The sequence below is a fragment of the Drosophila bipectinata genome, chromosome 2L (assembly GCF_030179905.1).
Source record: "Drosophila bipectinata strain 14024-0381.07 chromosome 2L, DbipHiC1v2, whole genome shotgun sequence".
NCBI lineage: Eukaryota > Metazoa > Arthropoda > Insecta > Diptera > Drosophilidae > Drosophila > Drosophila bipectinata.
The window spans coordinates 11,282,427-11,304,117 of NC_091736.1; the positions used below are offsets into that span (position 1 = coordinate 11,282,427).

The following is a 21,691-nucleotide window of genomic DNA, read 5'->3' on the forward strand; positions in this document are numbered from 1 at the left end:
GGTTGTATAGAAGCTTCTCCCATTTAAAAGTTTATTTCCATGCTGTTAATTTTGGACTGTTTATTAAAGTGATTTTCTGTATCCTTTAACGTTAACCACAATTACTCTTCAGAAATCATCCTTATGCCCTGCAAACCATTGAAATGACTTAAAATTATTACAGAATCCAAGTCACTATATAGAAATCACTAAAATTTTAAGACTAATGTGGCAAAACCTCTTAATTCATGAGTGAGAACCTGTGTCCATCGGCCGTGATGGTGGTCTCGCTATCTGAGACCTGCGACGAGTAGTCGCTGTTGCTCCAGACCACTTGCATGGGAATGCTAAAGGATATCGTGGAGGATACAGAACTCTCGCCAGTGAGAGTCGTTTCCGAGGCACTTTTGTCCGTGTAGAGCTCCTCGTAGGGCACCAGAGCACCATGGGACTCCTCATCAGACTCGAACTGACTGCTCTCCAAATCAGTGTCGTTTTGGCCCATCACCTTCATGCCTCGCAGGCCGCATTCCGAAATGATCGGCGAAGTGAGAGCTCCACTATCGGCCGATGTCCAGGCCGGGGAGCCCCTGCTACAATCACTGTCCATCAGGGCCAGCATCGAGTTGAGATTTCGGTCCTTGACCCTGCCTGTGTCCCCGCCGGCTTTGGATCGCGGCATTTGGCGAAGACTCTCCTCCACTTCCGCAGGGCGGCTTCGGATGAGCTTCTGCACCGTCTTGAAGGTCTCTCGCATCTCCAGCAACTGCCCCTCGTCGTAGGGCTCTGTCAGTGGGGTGTTGGGCACCGACAAGGCGTTGATAAGAAACTCTAGGTCCTCCTCCATGGCTTCCCGAGCAAGACACTGAGTCTCAGATGTAAAATAGTTGGGTTTCGAGAAGGAATTTCAAATTTTTGATCTACTGACTGGACGAGTACAAAGGCAATGTATACTTTTCAAGAAAACTATAACTAAAATGTCAAAAATTTAAACCTTCTAGGTGTCTGAGATTGGTTCCCTATCAGAAGATGCCTCATTAACTTGTGATTTGTCTTCGTTTTTCGCTCCAGAGTTGCTCATCTTAAGTTGCAAACTTTTTTCATTAAATTTCGCCATCAACCGCTGCTTTAAGAGCCGCCGGAAGAGCCGGCTCCCCGACTTTCCTTTTTTTTCCTAAATCCACGTCCCAGCCCCGGAGTTGTCGCTACAAAGTCATTACGAACAACTTAAGTTTGTGTTAAACACGCCTACATTACCAGATTTTGCATTTGTAGCGCCAAAAACCAAAGTTTTGGGGGAAAAGCAGGCAAACACCCAGGCGAGGCAGCTGAGGCGCCCAGGCATCTGAGCCAGAAGGAAACTGCAAGAAACTCTAGGTGGGGGGCCGTGTAATAATTGTAATTTCGCAGAAACATCGAGAATGTGCCGAAGAACCTCAAGGCGGGGGGATGGGAAACACGAAAAATAACAATCAGAAAGCATTTAGCAGCACAACTTCTAAAAGCGAGAGCCGAGGGAATCGAGCCAAGTTTACCAAAGTGTGTGTGTGTTGCAGGTGGCGCCCCCTATGGCCGAGTTACGGTTTCCAGGACTTCCGGTTTGGCGGATGTGCTACCGGTGCGTGTGGAGTCGCTCCCCTTTCTTATTCGGTGTGTCAACGGACAGAGAACAACTTTAACTGCCAGAAACAAACCATGAATTCCTTTAACGATTAAACAAGAAACAGGAAACCATATAGGATACATTATTTTGGTTTGTACTCCAACCCACCAACCCCCCAACCCCAAACAGACCAAAGCACACACATAAATCTCCACGAGGGTGTATCCACTGGGTGGTGTTTTCCTGCCTGGTGTGGCAATTTTAATGGCCTGACCTACTTACGCTTACAGCCAACTTTGCTTCTGGCTTTTTATTGAACACTTAAAGTAACTTTCTTTACGCGGCAAGTTCTTCTTTTAATTGCCCAAAAAAAGCGCCAAAAACTCCATTCCCAGCCAGGGTAATAGAATGTTTTGCCATCGTTTGTCCTGCCATTTGTCAGGCATCAGAAAATATGTTTAATAATCTGAACGCATTACCAAAACAGCAGCCACTGTGCATACAAACGGAAGCCGAACGGAAAGCGTTTGCGGTAGGGGGTTGGGATCTAAGGATCTGAGAGGGGTTGCAAGGAGCACGACAAGGGGCAGACACATGTAGACGACTCCGAAAGGCAGAGGACTCCAGACAGACTAAACAAACATCGAGGGTGAGATGAAAATATATTTGGAGAGCGAGGAAAAAGTAAAACGAGATAGCATTGAGGATATCTAAGGACAGTGGTATGTTTTTGGAGATATTTCCAAAGAAATAATATTAGGGGTGAAGGATGTAGTTTAAAACAATGCGTTTGAAAGTATTACTCAATAAACACTTGTAGCTATACTACATTATTTAAAACTATTTCTTAGAAGCACTTCCACCTAATCATATCCTAACCACTGTATCGACTTCCCAGCCATTTGGTGTTCTTCCTTCAAGTCACAAAAGCCTATTAAATAACATGGTCCTACACATGAGACCTTCGAGAAAGTAGAGGCAGCAGCCGAAAGTTTTACACACACAATTGCCAGGATAAGGCAGGAGAGCCTTGGAAATAAGCATTCGCAGTCAGTCACATGCAGCCAGGACACCAAAGTGGTCGCATGAAAATATGAAAATATTCATGGCTCATGAGAAAGGACCAAGAGGAAAAAATAAAAAAAAGGACAACAAAATAATGACGCCAACAAGAACGGAGAAAAGGAGCAGGAACCATGACAAAGTTGAGGGGAAAACTGGCATGCAGGCAAATGGCAAAAAGTAAACAAATAAACAAAAACAGGAATGGGATATATCCTCGTCTTCTGTCTGTTCGTTAGACGGGGGAGAAGTTCAAGAACGATGACGACCATGACTGTGATAGTCAGCCAACCATGTCTAAGACATTTGCATAGGGACCTGAAGCAACTCAGACCCCCACTCCACATTCCGACTACTTTCGACTATTTTCGTGAGGCATCTTTGGCTAAATTTAGGAGAAAATTCTATTATCTTAGCTGCTCAAACATCTTCTCAAAGTTCATGCGGCACCCAACTGCATCCCTTTTGCCAGTCCGATGACCGACCACTTGAGTCCTTTGGGCTCCCCAGTGTTACATATGTCTATGTAAAACATTGCCCATCCTCCGGCACGGCACTTGCACTACGATCTGCAGCTGGAAAATAAATGTTCAATTTGTAGTTGTCAATTGGCTACTTAGTTCGGTTGAGAGATGCTAAAGGGAGTTTGTTTCAGGAGCAATTGAAAAGTAAACGAAACTAATGCAGGAATTTGGCAAAGAGCCATTGATGGATGCTGGTATCCACTGTAAGAGTGAAAACATCCTTTGAGTACTTTTCGGTAAAGGCTTTGAAGTAACATCCTTTAAAAGTTAAAGCAATTTAAAGATATTGGTAGCTTGAGGAATAATATCTAATATTCTCTCAAAGTAACACCTTTGTTCCACACCTTCTTCATTTATGGAATCCCTGAGCTCAGCAAACCAAATAAAGCATCATCAGATGAAGTCATATCATTAACTTTCGGAAACAAGCCGAGCTATACCTTTTGGCCCTTCGATAAGCAGCTCATTACTCAACTGCAGCTCGACGACCGAAAGGTCCAAAGGGTCAGGACCATGTCCCCCCTCCAAACAATGCCTCCCTGGATTTTTGTGATTTACGGGCACCGCTCTGAACCGCTTGGATCAGCTAAAATGGCCCGAAACATAATAATAATTTGTTAGATGTAAAAAAAGCACACTGCCAAAGAGATAAACAAAATAAATGACAAAGGCATGTCAGCACAAAGAGGCTGCCGTCCTGAAAAGCAAACTAAAATGGAAATGGAAAATGGATTCCCAGCTCCTCGAATTTTGGGAGGCTTTTTGTTGCAACCCTCAGCGATTTTTTCGTCTTCATCCACGGTTCGGGACACAGGACTACACAGACATTTGCATAAATTATCATTTGGTGAACCAGAACCAGAAGCAGTACCAGAACAAAAAACCTAGTCTCGGGAATATCATATACCTTTCGAGGACCATTGTCGTGGGTGGGTAATAAAAGGCAAATGCATAAAATAACATAAAATAAAACAAGAATTTATGTTGGCCAGAAGAACCGGCAGAAGAACAGCCAGCTAGCAAATATCAAACAAATTGCAATAAAATGCAAATTTAAATAGAAACGGAAAAATGTATAAATAAATTCCAACTAGGCATTAAAGCTCATTTCATTTTTGGCTCGAAAAACCATTTGAATTTAAATATTTTATGCTTTTATGCTTAATTTTAAAGCATTTTATTGCCGTGCAGCAAACCGCAATAATGGGGAAAGGAGCAACTCGCCGAGGGGGCCGTTCTGGGGAGGGGCTGAGAGTCTCCCCCTTTTCGGTTATGTTGTTGTTTGTTTCCAAGCAGCTGGGCACAGCTGTGCCGGGGGTGGTAGTCGCTGCGAAGACACTGGCTCCTCGCATTTTAATACACTTTCCCGCCACACGGCAGGCCGGGGGGAGGGCGGAGCAGAGAGCAGAAAGCAACCGCCGAAGGCAGGTGATGTCCCTCCCCCCACCACCCAATGTCCTGTGTACTTTTTTTTAAGGAAAACTTTTTCTGCACAATGAATTTTTGCGCATTTTCCACCTGTATGAGCTTGCCTCGGGTTGAGGGGCGGGTTGCCCGTCCCGGAAATCGATTCGTTGTGGTTGTTGCTCTGGTAATGAGACTTTCCACGACCGAAGCGGAAAACGCTGCCAGGGCAGGGAAAATGGAGAATTTTCCAATGTTTTTTTTTCTTCAGCTCGTTTCGGGGTATTCGCAACTATGCAAATACAAGGTAAATATCAGAGCTTAGTTCGTTGGTTCAATTACTAGTAAAGGGACTTCGAACAGGTCTCCTCTTTGGGAAAAGCTATTAGGAAAGGGGCAGGAGGGACCCTGGAGAGCAGAAACAAATCTCGGCTAATTAAAGTCAACAAGCAGAATCATTTGAAATGCAAATGTCAAATGGCATAATGGTAGGATGTGAGTGTGTGGGATAATATGTGGGTTGGAGGCTTTCAGGAAACCAAAAACAGCAAGGAAAACTTTGAAAGGGATTTGTGAGAACTTTTAGCACGAAGTGCGTATGCTCTTCTTTATAAAGAAACAATCATTTGCATTTTAAAGTCAATTCAAAACCCCTTTCCTCAAAAAACCCTCATATGTTGAGTTACAAGGTTGTTAACACTCAAGCACCCGCACAAGAAAAACAGGATGAGGGTAATTATTGAAACACTTCTCGGTCTCCGCCCTAAAAAAAAAAGGGTAGACTGAGATTTATGCCCCGATATTGAGGGGAGGCTGAGACCCAAAAAAAATTAGAATAGAAGCATAGAATTTCAATTAAAATTAGCAGCCCGGTCGTTAATATAAAATATTGCTAATTAGATTGCTGGCTCAGGCCAGACCAAACCAGACCAGACCCGGCCAGTTACCAAACCAGTGGCATTAACTTTTCTATCTGTCCTACTTGGTCTCTCCTTCTTTTGCATTGATTTTAACACGGTCATGAATATTAAATTACCAGCTCACACATAGAGCTCACAGAGGGTGTACTTGGGAGGGACTATATAGAAGCTGGGGCTGCTGGGGTGTTGCTGGTGGGGAGTGGGAGAAAAGTTTGTCTGCCATAAATTAAAATCAACGCCCATAGAACACGCCCCTGCCTCTGGCCTCAGACGCCACTCAGAATGTTGACGGTAATTAACTTTTAGGCATTTTCTATGCATATTTATGTGGGGTGTTTTTTGGGGGGGCGGCCGAATGGAGAGTGGGGGAGTGAGAGGTGCTCTTGCATAGCATTAGCACGTTTAGGAGGGGGTGTTGGTTGTGTGGGCAGGACCTCCCACCTACCGCCCCCTTCCAGCCCAACTGATGATGCGTGCAAGGCCGAGAAAATCCCGAGTTTCTTTCTACTCGAACAGTGGGCGGATGTGGCATCTTCATTGCCATTGGAGGACCTACACCTACAAGGACTTTCTCTGCATTCATCAGGGGACTCGCTTTCTATTTTGGCACGCCATCTGTAAATGTCATAAATAAATAATGAATTAATCATACTGTTTAGCGGATTTTTTTCCCTCCAGCCCACTCACGTACTTTTCACATGATTTTTCAATTGTGAATTCGAGTGAAAGAAGCCCTTGAGTTCCCTCCGAGATGTGCATTCATTTATAAATTATTAATGACATATTAAATAAAAAGCGTGGGTCGTGTTCGTCCTGAAAGAAGGTTCTTTTTTTTCGATCTTGAACGGTTGTCAGACACACTAGGAGTCGTCTTCCTTCAGAAACTGACATTTGATGGGACAGCATGTTGTTGTCAGTGTGTGTTGTAAAAATTTAATTTATTTTCCTGTAATCAATAACATTATTTCTTGCCTCACGGCCATCTAGTTCCTAACTTTATTTTATCCTTTACTTTCTTGTTGCATTTTAATTGAAGGCAAGAGCAAATGTTGTCATAGAACGGCACTTAAAACTCAATCAACTGCATCTAACCATATTAAAAGCAGCCCAGAGCCACTGAGACCAAAGTGCTGACACCGGCCCGGTCGGGCGGGAGGGCCAGGAAAACCATATAACGCATACGCCATGTGGTGCAGCGATGTTGCCGGCATAGAAAATAAAAGAATGCAATCAATTTGTCAACGTCTCCTGCTCCGCAGTGTTGGTTTTGGTTCTGGCTGGCAGTCCATTCGTCCTTCCCTCCGTATACCTCCATATCCACCCATTCATTCATTCATCCATTCGTTCGCCTGTCATCACACACGTATGCCGGCAATTTATGTGTCGTCTGTGTCTGGACTTTTTTGTGTCGTTTGCATTCGAGGAACAACGAACAACGACACCGGCATCAACACCATTGCAACAACGACAACTTGCCTTGCTAGTAAATAAATTTAAAAGCGCTTAAAAAGGGCGGCTGGGCATGGCCTATCTGTAATTTACCATGTCGGAAGGTGACTCGACAGTCTGGGCTTCGAAAGACCTCGGCCCCCATGTGACAACGATGACTATAATGATATTCAAAGTTACTATGACTAGAGTAAATTCAATTAAAATGTCATGCCCCTTTCTAACTGGTTTATATTTTGCTTTAATTCAATTTTAAGCCATTTTTTGATTAGAAAAATATACTGCCTTGAATGCATTTTAAGACAAGACTGCGGAGTCTCATTGGGAGACCATTAATTTGCTGTTATCCTGTCTTTGAAGAAGAAAAGTATATCCTTAATCACCCAACACACAGATGCTCAAGTTTAAAGCTCAGGGTTTGGGTCTCCTGCACTTGTGGGTTTTGTCAGGACTTGCAGGACCAAAACTGCCTGGGGCAAAAGAAAAAAAAACATCTCAAAACAATGCATAAAAACACCAGTCCAGCAGATGGGGAAAACGTGTTGTTGCCGTTGTGCTTATGATATTATTGCACTTGTCAGGCAAACACACTCACACTTGCATTTTCAGCCAAGAGGGACACGTAGAAAGGACGAACACATTCCACAAGCTGCATGAGACGCCACAAAGTATGCAAAGTTTTTATGCCAAAGCGCAAATGAAAACACAAACGATACACAAAGTTACATCGCCCGAAGCCCCAAGCCCGGCCCGAGTGGAATATGAATGGAAATGGAAAGGGAAGTCGCCCAGTAATCCAGCATCGTTTGCCTACAAAAGCATACCTGGGCACAACATCATAGCATCTAGTATATGTATCTGGAAATATGTCAACACACTCGGCGTATGAGTAATAAGTACGAGGCCGAGACAAGACCCCAACAGCTGCAAGTCAACTGCGACTCAAAATCAAATTTGCACATCTGCAATGGAATGAAGTGCATTGAAATGTTAGCCACAGAGCTATGGCATGCCAGGCTCAACCGGAGAATGGGAATCGCCAGTCAAAGGTGGATATAGAGCAGCGCTACACTGTCAGAAAAATTGGCTAGGTCTGCCAGGGGAAAATATTGAAGCTATAGGTTTTGAAAGCTTCTTTTATTTGTTCTAACAAATCTGGATGATTCCCATAAAATTCCCATAATTTTAAATAAAAATGTTAAAAATACTTTATTTTCTTTCTGTGAATCTACATGGAGCTTAACCTTCTTCTTGACTGTCATCGTTATTGCTTTTGGGAATATGCACGGCATGCCGAACCTCCACTGCCACTGCCAGTCCCATTCCCAGTCCTATTTCCATTTGGATGCCGCAGCCCGAATCAGTCTCCTTCTGTTTTATACATTTTAATTTGAGTGAGCGAGTCCTGGAAGTCAGAAGCCCCCGTATGGGGCCCAGTCCTGCTGCCAGTCACCGCAACGCCTACCTACCATCCATTTCAATCCCTTCCTATCACATCTGAAGTCTCCCTTCAGCTCGGCCAGCTCTCTTGGCATTTCGCCTCGTTTCGTTTCGCATCTATTTTTTATAAGCAGACGCAATTGTTTCGAAAATGAAAGGTTAAAATGTTAAATGCGACTTTGCATGAGAACAATGGTTTAAGGGTATGGTTCGGCTGCTGTGGCTGTTTCTGTCATTGTTGATCCTGGTCTGGTGGTTGGTTGGTTGGTTCTAACCAGGAAATGCAGGCCCCCTTGGAGATATCAAAACATGAACTTTGTCAATGAACTTCACATGTAAAGTTGGAGGCAAAACATTTTGAATTTTAGCTGGATGCTTGGAGTGGAGTATGGCCTTTGATAAATGGGCTTGGGGAAGCTGGGAAATGGAGCAAGGGGAATTGTGTTATGGAGAGACTTGCAGTTCTAGTTCTCATGTATTTTACAATTAATGATTATTTGAATTCTTAGCAGGATTTTATCCTTTGTCTAGCCACTCTGCTATTTGTTTCAATTTTACCTGCGCATCAATATCGAAAAATGCATAAAATTGGAAATATTTTTGCGCAGTATCCTCCTCTGGCTTCCTCTGCTGGAAATTCATCTGCAATCTGGGATATGAGCATTTTAGTTCTTGGCCATTGTTCATATTAAATTTTGATAGGAAGCCCTCAATCTGCCCACAAAGGGATGCCAAAGCTTTTTGTTCATAAACATTTTTGTGTGTGCCCTGAAGCACTCTGGAATGTCTTTCTTTCCTCTTTTGTGGGTAATTCCAGACATTAGAGATAGGCCAAACAAAAATGGTCAATGCCAGTGGCTGGATGGCTGGAGAAAAGGAAAATTAGGTCAAGCAAACAATAAAAATCATCAGGCTGCGCTGAGACTTGATGAGCTCGGCAGCTCGATAATGCCGGAAAAAGGACATCCAGGACATTGATGCGCGTTGCGCGATGCGTGGCTGCTGGGGCTGTCATCCCCTAATGGCATAATCTTCACTAATTTAGCGCTCATTAATTTCTGGCACTACCATTCGGCCTGATAACACCACAAACGTAATTGAATTAAAAGTGGAAGATACTAAACAATCCAAGGATACATATCCTGGATCCTGAGTTCAATCGACTTTTCTTTTGTTCTCTCAGAGCTTTAATTAAACTGGCATATTCAAGGCAACTAGTCAGGACCTAGGTCGTCCTAATCAGCATGCCATTTGTGTAATTTGTGCCCAACGTCAGGACGAAGCTTCTGCCAGCTATCGCAGCCTAATCATCTCGAGAACCATTTGTTGTTACGGCCTTTTGGCATTTTCGCCATGTCCTGGGCCGCATCAGGGTTTTATTATAATTAGATAGGAATTGCCGAGCCACTCCAAGACACAGTCCTGTATCTAATGTCTCTCATCTCAACAGCACGCACTCCTTGCTCTCCATCGTTTCGTTTCGGCTTTGTCTTATCCTTTTGCAACTTTGACTTCCTGTCGACTCAGCTGGGTCAGCAGTTTTTAATTGAATCGCCACGCGGTTTGTCTTTGGGCTTCAGCTCGTTTATTATGCGCATTTATTTGCATTTCCCGTCCACAAATCGCTGAATGCAATTGTTTCCACGGCTAATTGTGTGTTTCTGTGGCAAAGAAACCTTCATCACTATGCCTTTCAGCAGAAAGTTACTTGAAGACAAACAAGAACCAAGGCTTTAAGTTTCCATCCACACTATCCACTTTAAAATAAGAAACCATAGTCCTGATAATTAATTAGTTTCGTCATTTCCCTTATTCTTTCCAAAGATTCTTTATAACCAGTGGAGGCGGGCATTGTATTATCCTTCCCTCGACATACCAGAAACTGGAAATCTTTTACATTATTCTGGTCAGTTTAGTGGGCCAGAGATAAGACGCAAAAAATGGCCAAAAAGCTGGCTGGAAAAAAATGGGAAATAATTTAATAAGGGAAAGTTCGCCCCAAAACCCCATTGACCTTTTTTTTGTGTTGGCTTTTTTGTGAATTTGGCCAAGCGGTTGACATAAATAAAAAATGTTACTACATTTTGGCACATTAAGGAAAAGAAAAGGCGGATGCCCAAAAGGAGGAAAAGGACGAGGGACAATAAGCCTGCTAAGAGCCTGATAAAATTGACAAAAACTGTTAAAATGTGTTGGGCAATTCTCGAGAAGAACGTCAAGTCGAAACGGGTCAAGTAATCAATTCTGTTGGACAGGCCCTGAACATTTTTTAGACCCAACCATGGATTCGCTTAATTAGATCCCATGTTTGGGAAAAAGTTTGGCGGCCTTTGAAGAGTGTCTGCATTTATCTAAATTATTTCGTTAGTCAGGCCAAACAAATTAAAATAAATGTTTGTCAAAGGTCCGCAACGAAAGTCAACAAATTAAAAATTGTTTGCAATGTGGGCAGAGGCGGGAGGATGGAGGAAAGGAGGTAAGAAATTTGGGGTCACTTGGGCAGGTGTTTGCCAAAAAGGTTTTCCGTGTTTACTTTTTTTCCGGGAAAGGCGGTTGAAAAGTCAACCCTTGCCAATTGCTTCATTAGGAGTTGAGTGGATATTGGGGCATTTTAATGGTTAAATGTTACAAATTTAATCGAAATGAGTTCTAAAAAGGCTTCCAAATATACCTCCCTGTAAAGAATGATATTATCCTTTTTGTAGAAAGTCCCACTCCCCCCACTGAATATTCACGAAAAAATGATGAAATGCCCCCTGGCAAATGGAATAATATATAATATAAACGTATCTGTTGTTAAGGGCACGTCACAATGTTTATCAACAATGTCCTCGGGCATTGATTATTGATTAAAAAATATCCAGACATGGTCGGGACGGTTGGGAAAATGGCATAAAAATCTGTGGACCAGGGCGGTCACATACACTTGTTGACAGGCCCGCGCCTCGGGTCATAATTTCAGTTCAAAGGCCGCGTTCTGTCGCAGCAAAAACTTTACAAAAATTGTGATTTTAAGCGGCTTTGCCTGTGGCCAGAACAAAAAAACTGAGCCACAAAGAGAAATCCACCGAAATTTAATTAATTAAAATTATTATTCAGTTTTTTTTCGGATTCGGTGGATTAATAAGCTTTTTTTAAGTCCATGGCCACGTGTTGAAAATCTGATTACAATGACACTTGACAGCTTTGATTCTGGTTTCCACAAAGGACATGAAATGGCCGAAAGGCAAATAAGGACTTACTTACGCTTCACAAATCAAAGCAGAGGAAGTTTGTTGGGATACTTGTTACATACCTGAAAGAAAAAATGAAAAAATATATTAAAGTTTTATGAAAGTTTCATTAAATTGCGGAGTTTCACAAACACCTTTGAAAATTAATTCATTTGCTTAATCAGGACAATTATAAAAGCCATAAATTGTTCAACTCCAGACCCTTTACAGGCTTTATTTCCTAATTCAATATCCCTTTCCCAAAAACCTTACGATAATCAACTCAAGTCACTGTCCGAGTCTTTCCCCAACTCGAGTAACTATTGTACTATCTGTAAATAAATCAAATTGTTATTGCATTTGAAATCAGAAGCATTGAATTATTAATGCCGCCCGTCTTTCAGCACAAATGGAACATGCTAATGGAATGGCGATGGCTTGGCCGAAAGCTGGCTTAAATCAGCTCCTACCAACCGTCCTACCAGGGGCAGTCAACAAAACGCTGACAGCTGACAAGCCGCAATCCGCAGAGACAGTCCAGTCGGAGTGAGATAACAATAAAATAACCAGGAGCCCCAGAACTTCAAGGGCGGTGACCACAGGGCATGCCCGGCACAGTCGCCAGGACACAGCTAATGGGAGGTGGGTGTGGGACAAGGCACTGTCCCCTGGAACGGATGTCACACACCTGGGGGGGGGGCGGCAGCCAGACGGATTCTATTCAGGGAACTTTGAATAGTTCATGAAGTTGTCACTTTGTCGTATGTGGCGGGCAAGACTACAGCTACAGTGGTGCCTGTTGTAACAAAAGTGAGGAAAGGTTTATAAAAAAATTAAAGATTTAATGTAATACCAATATGCCTGGGTAGCTGGGAAAATGCTGGAAAATTCCTCCACACAACTACGTGTCTGCAATGGAGATAGGGTCCCCCACAAACACTAAATTATCTGTTTTATATGATAATATGATAATTGGGAGCAGACCTCAATAATACCAGAGACCATAAAAGCAAAACGTTGAGTCGCATTCGTTCGTTATCGATTTTTGTTTCTGGGCTTTGATTTGATTTCATTTTCCCCCGGCCCTTTATAGAACTGCTCTCTTTGGTACCCTCTTGTCACTTTATCAGCTTTATAGTGTGATTCTTGTGAAATGCAATAAACTTGGCTGTTGATAAACATCTGTCAGCCGGTCGGGGAGTGGGTAAATTTAGGGACTTGCCCCGCCACCACCTCCGAAGCATTTCGAAGCATTTTTATGGCTTACGTGCTGCATGTAATTGCACTCTCATGCGGAGCTGAATGCTCAAGTAGCTGATCCATAACGAGCTCAACTGCCAGGTGATGGCAGGAAACGAGAGGTTAATCCACATACAAAACATTATTTTCAAAGATTTTTAGATATTTTTGATTATCTTGTAGTTTAATGGCTTGGAATTAAACTATATGGAGTTAAAGATGGTCTTAATTAAATGACTTTAACTATTTTATTACTCTCTGATTTGTCAGCATTTGATAAGAATTACTAATGATAAGATATATAATAGTTCATTAATTATTTAAATCTTGAAAAAATATAAAGAAGGAGAATCTTTAAAGTATCCCTAAAGATTATTCAACACATCCCTTGTTGCAAATTGCTCTTCTCACAAAATCCCTTGTAATTCCTCACCTAACTGTGCCATTAACACTTGACCGGACTCTGGAGCTCCGAGCTTGGACCCGGACCATAATAACCCGGGGACGATAGACATCTTACCGCACCCACAACCTCGCATTCACATGCCGCACACGCAGCTAGTAAAGAAATTTAAAACGTCAACAAGCCCGTTGACAGTTGGCGCTGTGCAGGACTCGTAAAAAACGGCCAGCCCCTTTGGCTAGGGATGCATATATATATTTTATCCGGATAGGGATACGAACCCCTACATACATACTATATATCCTCAGTCGGGTGTGCACAATGTAGTTTTTAACGACACCTTACAACTGCTGCTCATGTTGCTGCCACCGCTCGTGCCACATGTGACATGCTGGCTGCTGGGTGCTGCCTGCTGGCTGGGGGCTGCTGGCTGCGGGGTGACTTTTTATGCGGTGGCTAATTAAAAAATGAGATACGGAGGAGGGTAAAAAAGGGACAACGGGACAATTTTTTTACGGCCCCATTAAACAAGGCAATGAGAGCGAGCGTCAAACGTTTAACAATCATAAAAGTGCCTCCATTTCCTCACACTATTCCCAAAAAAATTTAATGTCAGGCGACAGTCATTTAATGATTTCACAAACAACGAATTTTAATAAAATTCCTTCATCGAAATTTCATTAAGTATTTTTACCCATTTTTTTTTTGCAGTTCATTTAGTTGGAAAATTTGCATATTCATGTAAATTAAAAACTTCCGTTTTGACACTCGAAGGAACAGCAGAAATCGCTTTTGCAAAAATATTGCATTGATTTCTGTACTATAAATCGTAATTCATTATTTTTTTTTACGCATAATTAAAAACAATTTCAATGTTGCTGCCAGTCCAGTCCAGTTCGGATTGTAAACTGTTTGAATTTTATTTCCCTTAATTTGCATATGGGCTGATGTGTGAAAATTGTTGGAAAATATTATTGTTAAATCGCTTGTAAATTCGTTTAAAATCCAGCCATTGATTTTTATTTATTTTCAGATGCTACTGGTATTGGTTAAATCTCATTTTACACCTGTTAATTGAATTTCAACACCACAAAGTAAGGCGATGTATTAAAAAAATACACGTTTTCTCCAATTAAATTAATCACATAACAACTACTTAGCCCTGGCTTCTTGGAAAATGTTCTAATTTGTTTTTAAGCCAGTGCTCTGACAAATTGCTTTCGGTAACTGGCCCTCTGAGTGCCGCAACCCAGCCAGAAAATCAATCAACAAATGAAGTCTCACCTCACGGAATCGGTAAATCAAACAAGATACAAGCTACACAACTTGGTCGGCAATCGTCGACATACCATATATGCTCTGGAAGGCAATGACATGAACCGAAGCTCTTGGGTAAATAGTAACAGCCCAGGTCTTATCGCAAACATGGCTGATAGCAAAGACAAACCTATCCAAAGTACTTGAACTGCGATGGCTAATTATGGGTCGATAGTAGTAGATTTTCAGACTTGAAGGAATTTGTAGAACTATCAAAACTATCATTCGTATATCATGAATAATTTAGTTATCTAAATATATACTCTCCTGAATAATTGCAACTAGACTATAATTTATTTATTTTCAACAAACCACAGACAGCAGTGCCAAGCACTATGCAGCAACATTATTTATTTATTTATCGTTTAAATTAGCGCTTAAAATAAATAGAAAAATAAACATTTTTCTGCAATTAAATGCGGAAAAAATCTGCTCTTTATTGAGGCTTGCAAATGGAATTTACATAAATTAAGCGCAGTTTGCACTCGCTATTGGTTTATTATTATTTTCTTTTTTTAGAGGTCTGTCCATGGAGCTTATTTATGACTTGTCGAGTGGGCAATATGTTGCCACTTTGTTGTTTATTATGGAAGATATTTATTTCTAAATATTTGCATAGTTCGGGCAGATAATGAAAATGCTTGAACAATTTATGGGAAGCATGTAAAGGACGCCACAATACTAAATTAAACTTGAGGTTTTCTTTTAAAGAAAAACAAATAAAATCCAATTTACTTCAATTTTGGTCATTTTACTTGCAACTCAGGCCCCTTAATAAAATCTAGAACCCGACAATGCATTCAAAGATGTCCAGTACGTGGGCTTGAACAAAATTCGAAAAAGAAAAACAATAAAATCAAAATCGAGTACGGCTCTCAGATGGCAATAAAATTTTAATAACTTTTACGGCCGGTTCGGGGTCATCGAAACCCTCAAGCCCACATCGCTCATCACAAACACTGCAATCAAAACAAAATTTTAAAAACTATAAACGCAGACTACTGGCAAACACAACAAAACCCGAAAATCACTGAAATGGTCAGCGGGAAAATGGAAACTAATTAAATTAAATCAATAATGGGCGGACCACAGCGCCCAATCTAAGAGGAAAAATACGGGATGCGGGGTCATGCCCTCACAATTATACTGACACAAAAAAAATGAGCCACAAAATCCAATAATTTTTAATACAATTTCCATGGCCGTTAGATTCGTCTTCGGTGGCCCCAAAAAATGAAAAAGTTTTGCGGTCAAAAGTTATACCCTCCTGGCAAAAAAAACACAAAAGTAATTATAATTCCAAAAAAAAATAAAAGCATTTACAAAAAACCTTGACAATTGCGCTGGGACATGCAAATCGCGCATAAATTACAGCGAGAGCAACAAAATATTTTTCCCAACTTTTGTAATTTTGCATTTAGCGTTGAAAAGGCTCGCGAAAAGTAATTTTCAGATAAGCGCTCTTTGACCCCTCCCCACCCCACCTCACTGGGTGGGGTCACGCCCTCGACAGTAATCTTCTGCCAGGCCACACAGCTGGTTTGACATTTATGGTGGAAATAATTAGAAGCTTTCACAGCGGGCAGTTCCAGAATGAGGGGCTGACTCCACATGATCCATGAAAGTGGAGTTAAGCTCTCGGACTGGTAATGGAAAAAATGTGTAGGGGTAAGTGAATTTCATAAATATTTATTTATGAGATTGGCGGTGTTGTTTCGGATAAGCACTTTTTAAAATTAAAATAAACATTTATTTATGCATGCATGGGTCTTAGCTTGACTTGACTTTAAGTTTAATGGGTTGTACGTCCCAAAAATCCACCCCCTTTGACAGGACCTTATCAAGATGGGGAAATATCAATTACACAAAGCTTTATCTGTTCATCAGTAAACGACGAATGCCTACCAATTAATGCCATGATGATGACAGTCCGAGGACAAGTAGTCCCCATGTTAGACCCTTGGGGATATTCATACAATGAGCCATGTAGGTCCTGTGAGGACTTTTGGTCATTAAACTCCTGTTAGATGGAGGTGGACACGTGACTTGGTAATGCATATGTCTGCAAGTCTGGCAAACATTTACTTCCACTTAGCTTTGCTTCTTCGACCCCCTCATCCCACCTCGGGGGTTTTATTTTTTTGTACCATCCACCCACCCCAACCTTTTCTACCACTTACCCCGTTTTTTTCGGGGGACTGAAACACACCCAACCAACACACTGAAAATTATGCACTGGGGAAAACAGTTTGTTTGTGTTATTTTGACCAACTTTGGAAAACACCAACCATTGGGGTGGTTGGGGATACGGACAGGTAAAAATTACAACCCATCAGCAGGGTTGGGTCCTGTTCTGGGGTTTGTTATTATTTAGTGAACAAGCAACTGTTGAAATTTACTCGTGACAAAATAATTTTAGAGCTGTGCCTCGGAAAAAAATGGCTTGAAAAGGCAAATGGCAATTTTATATGAATTAGGAAAAGTATATATAGCTTTTTTTTTGGGCCATTTTCCCATTTTCTCTGTTTATTTGTTGAGAGAAAAATTTTCATTGCTAGAGTCTGCCTGTTTGGGTTTCATTTCATTTTATTGCCGTGAATTCTCTTCTATTTATTTTTTATGTTGGCTGACTGGCACTCTGGTTCCTTTTCGCTTTCCCTTCTGCAATTAAATTGGCTTTCTGTGTTGACTTTGCCCCACACACACACTGGCATTATCCTGCCGGTTTTTAGGGATGTGATCAAATGGTGTAACTTCTTCAAGTCGGCTCCTTTATTTCGGGCTTTAATTCTGGGCCAGGCCGACACACACATACGCCTGGTCTGTTAATTAGGCTGGCGTTGAATTTTGCTTATTAATTATGTAATTCATTTTTCCGCTTAATTATATTGAGAGAGAAGGACAGCCGAGCAGCTACCGGCTGCCAACATCAGAAATCCGAATGTATCTACACATAAAATTCCTGTAATTGGACTGTAATTAACTTAGCTGCCTGTCCTGTCCTGGTTGGTGTGGGGCCATCAAAGAATACTTCCTTCCTTACTCCTGCCAGGTTGCTCGTGCTCAAAGGAATTTATTTATAAATAAACATATATTACGCTCGGATGAGTAGGAATGGATTTGTGATAGTAACATTCTTTCTCCACCTTTCTCCTTATTTGAGGAATTTAATAAGTGTGTTTCTTATTATTATTGACAGCTCTTCGAGGCACAATTACGACTGTTACCCTTCCCCTAATCGTATCTAAAATAACCTATTTAGAACCAAGACCATTGTTGAGCTGCTGAAAATCCACACAGAACTGCGTATAACCTGAACTCTGGATGGATTCGACACACATCTAGCCAAAGACCATTGCCCCAGGGTTGGTGGCGGAAAACAAAAAACAATGGAATCCTGCCATATTAAACGGAACAAATGCAGTGCAATCATCTGGCAGGACATGAATTGGGGTAGTTCGGGGTGTTTCGGGTGGTGGTGCGGCAGGGTGGCGGTGGTGGGTACAACACGAAACATGTTGCAAAATATTTTAGACGTTTTCCCAACACAGCCAACCGAGAGCTGCACTTTGATGGCGTCATAAATCTCAAAGGAGCAGAAACAAAGACCGGGGAGAGAAATAGAGAAAAATGTATAAACAACAATGAGAAATGTCGAGGTGTAGAAAGCAGGCCAAGGATACCCAGACAGGATACAGGACAACTGCATAATAAACACCGAAAAAATTAATGATTTACGAAGGACCCGACAACAAGTTGGGAAAGTACGCGACCCAACAGTATTGCGATTACCTGTTTTCCCAGACAGACAGGTAGAAAGAGTTTGGTGCCCAGAAGTGGGTGTGAAAAATGGCACAAAATAGGAGAACTTTCCTGCAAGTGAGTCTTCCAACCACACAGAGAAAAATTACACACCTACAAGCAGTTTTTTTGTGAATCAAATGAGGTCTTTAAAAGTTTATTATTCAACGTGTCTGATAATCATCGGTGTGCAGTTTTGATACGAGTCCCTCAAAAAAGTATCTTTTGGTGTTTTTTTGTTTTGATGACTACCCCTGGGTTATCTTATCAACTCTTTTTGGTGGAAAAGGTGGAGGCGTCACTCCGCATTTCGTGCGTGTGTCACATATGCGGGGCTGAGTACCTCACCTGGCTTGTGCCATTATGAGCCGAGCAGCTGCCCCGTCCCAGCTGCCCCGGGTCAGAGATTCCTTTTTGGCATTGTTCGGCTCAGATTTTGACTCTGCAGGGCCTGCAGGCGAATGGAGCCGAACAATGGAAATCAAAAATCAGTTGCAGGCCATCCCACATCCAGCCAAAAATATGCGTCAGGGTGGAGGCATGCGACCAGATAAGTAGACAGGAAACGAAAGCAAAAATTGGAATCTAGGAAACTCTACACCAAATAAGGTCCAAGGGGCTTGGATGAGTCTGTACTCTCTACCTTTAGGGGCTGATGGAACTGATAATAGGTCCGGCCAATGCGTAGAAACATTCAACCCAAATAGATACAGAAATAGGCCAAAATATGTGTGTCAGATATTTTTTTTATCAATGGGTTTACTCTCAAAAAAATATATCTATATGTGCTTGAATTCTAGCAGTGTTAAAGATATTAAGGGGCTTTGTATTTTTATACTAAAGTCACAAAAGGAAATAATTCTACTACCTATGATTTGACTGACTTCTTAAACCACTTTCTTCCTCCCGAAATTCTTTTCAAAAAAATGCTATCCATTTCATTTGCCTTTCCTTCACCTCCTCGAGCAATATCCTTCTTGACCTGACTCGACAGTTGATTCCTTTGCTACAGACTCGTCCTTTGTTTTGGCAGCCGCTGCAATTTGTCACTTTTCGCACTTTGGTCTGTCCCGCCACGTCTGTCTGTTGGCTGTCCTCGTCCTGTTCGGGATGACAGGATATGCAGGCACTTGAAACATTTGCCATATAAAAATTGTTTGCCGTTGACAATTGCCAGCGATCCGACGACAGTTGAGGAATTCTCGAACTCGACTACCGTTCTGGCTCCCCGACAGGTGAACGAAACAGAAATTAAATTTCCAAAAAGGTAAGCAAGGGAAGCACGACGGCAGACATAAAACTTATCGCTGAATTAGCGTGCCAGAACTGTGAGATTGCGGCAGTTTGGAAGGGTCCCTAAAAATGAAGAGCTGTTGAAGGTGAGTTTGGCTCCAAATTGCCAAGAAAATTTCTTGAGGAAATAGTTTCCAAAGTGGCATTAGACTGAGTCGACTATCTAATACCTTTGAGGTCTAAAAACATAAATTTTATTGAATATTCTTATAAAATCTAAACCATGTAACTCCCTATTTTGTTTGGAATTTGTAGGGTATACTCCTTTTAAAAAATCCCAATATTCTATGCCATCTATCTCTCGGATTCCAATATCCCCTAAGCAATGCGCCAAAACAGTGTTGCATGAAAAATGTTCAGGGCCAACAGACAAGCCATAAATTTCCACAAAAAAGACAGACGAACGGCAAAGCGAATAAAACGAAATATAAACAAGAATCAAGAAGGAAGCGAGTCAGGATGTGATCAGGATATGCGGTGGCCTCCCAAGTAAATATATATTTATTCCTCAAAGACCTTACTTTCGCCCCTAATTAGTTTGTCTTGGTGCTATATTTTTCAAGACTTGTTTTTGCTATTATTTTGTAAGATTTCTTTGCCAGGATTTCTTTGTCGTTGAAGCTTTTTCTTAAAGAATTTTTTGGTAGGAATTAAAAGAAGTATTTAAATACATATCAGTTAAGAATTTATTTATTAATACTCTTTAAGTTTTCAAACTTAGTCCAATCTTAAAACTCACCTTTTGAGCCTTGCAGGTGACGTTGATGGATTGAACGTCGTGGGCCTGGTGGCGCTGCTCCTGGAGGCACAGCCCGCAGGCGGGCGCCTTGCAACTGAGACAGTACTGGGAGAGTGCCTCCTCGTGCTCCCCGCATACGGACTCACGCTGCTGGGCAGCTCCTCGGGGCTTCACCAGTGTGTGCTTGGCCAGCGGACCGCGGGCCGGATGACAGAGCTCCCGACAGGCATCGCAGTAGCGAATCTCGCACTGCTCGCAGATCAACGAAGCTACCTTGGGGTCCGTCTCGCACATCTGGCAGCGGAGCGCCTCGCGGGCGCAGAAGCGATCGACGATGGCCTCCATGGCCCGGTAGGTGGGCAGGTTCCTTACCCCGCCATCGTCGAAGAACACGAGCTTGCGGCAGAGCGGGCAGGTGAGACAGTAGGCAGCTCCCGGTGGAGCCACCACGTTACCCACACCCGGTAGCATTCCAGTGCCGGCATAGGAGACCGGTCGCGATGTGTTGGAGCAGCAGACGACACCCGAGTCCGCCTCGCTGAAGATGCTCACCTTGTCCGACTGATCCTGGTCGGAGGTGACGCTCTCGCTCCCGGTATTGGAGCTGGCTGTGCTGGCCGCGGAGCTGTGGGAGCTGTGACGGGTGCCAGGGCCACCGGAATTAGCTCCAGCTGTGTTTCCCCCGGCCGCTCCTCCGTTCACGGGTCCATGGAGTCCATTGTGTCCGGCGGTGGAGGAAGCCCCCGATCCGTTGGTGGTCACTGGGAGACCTGACCCCGGATTATAGGGGGTCTGAATGTCCAAAGCACAGCCCAGGCAGAGGGCGTGGAAGCAGGGCAGCAGCACCGGATTGGCGTACAGCTGCTTGCACGTGGGGCAGCGCAGTTCGTCCTCCATTTCGGGTGAGACTTAATCCGGTTCTGAATCCGCTTTTAAAAATTGGTAAGCTCGAAATAAGCGATTTTTCCACGGTCTCAGTTAATTCGGTTGGGCACTTTGGGCCAACATGTTTTCAAAGATTGCTTTCAGATTTATGTTTAACACTTCACTTGGCAGTTTTAATCTTTATTAGTTTCACTTTAATTTTTTTAGTATATTTTACTATTAGCCAATTTTTTAAAAACAGCACTTTCCAGATTTCTGTTATTTTTCAAATCTCTGCCTAGTTTTCTTGAAACTAATATTTTTAGTTTCACTTTTATCCAAAAAATTGCACAACTGTTTTGGGTTTGTTTTCACAAATTTTCGTATTTTTCTGTTTTCCAATATTCAACTTTTTACGATTTTACGAAACCAACACTTTCGA

At 42.3% G+C, this 21,691-nt stretch overlaps 2 protein-coding genes across 3 annotated transcripts in view; both read right to left on the reverse strand.

Moving 5' to 3' along the window:
• Trim9 (E3 ubiquitin-protein ligase Trim9) overlaps positions 1–21,478 on the reverse strand; it is a 70,294-nt gene extending 48,816 nt beyond the window's left edge. For both annotated transcript variants that reach the window (XM_017243490.3, XM_017243489.3), the window contains exon 1: positions 20,386–21,478. In XM_017243490.3, the coding sequence (XP_017098979.2) occupies positions 20,386–21,282 (897 nt within the window). In that variant the 5' untranslated portion in view covers positions 21,283–21,478. The remainder of the gene's footprint in view (positions 1–20,385) is intronic.
• LOC108126795 (uncharacterized) lies at positions 41–936 on the reverse strand. Its single transcript, XM_017243492.3, has one exon. The coding sequence runs from the start codon at positions 824–826 to the stop codon at positions 221–223; it is 606 nt and encodes a 201-aa protein (XP_017098981.2). The 5' UTR covers positions 827–936; the 3' UTR covers positions 41–220.
• Positions 21,479–21,691: the final 213 nt, after the last annotated feature.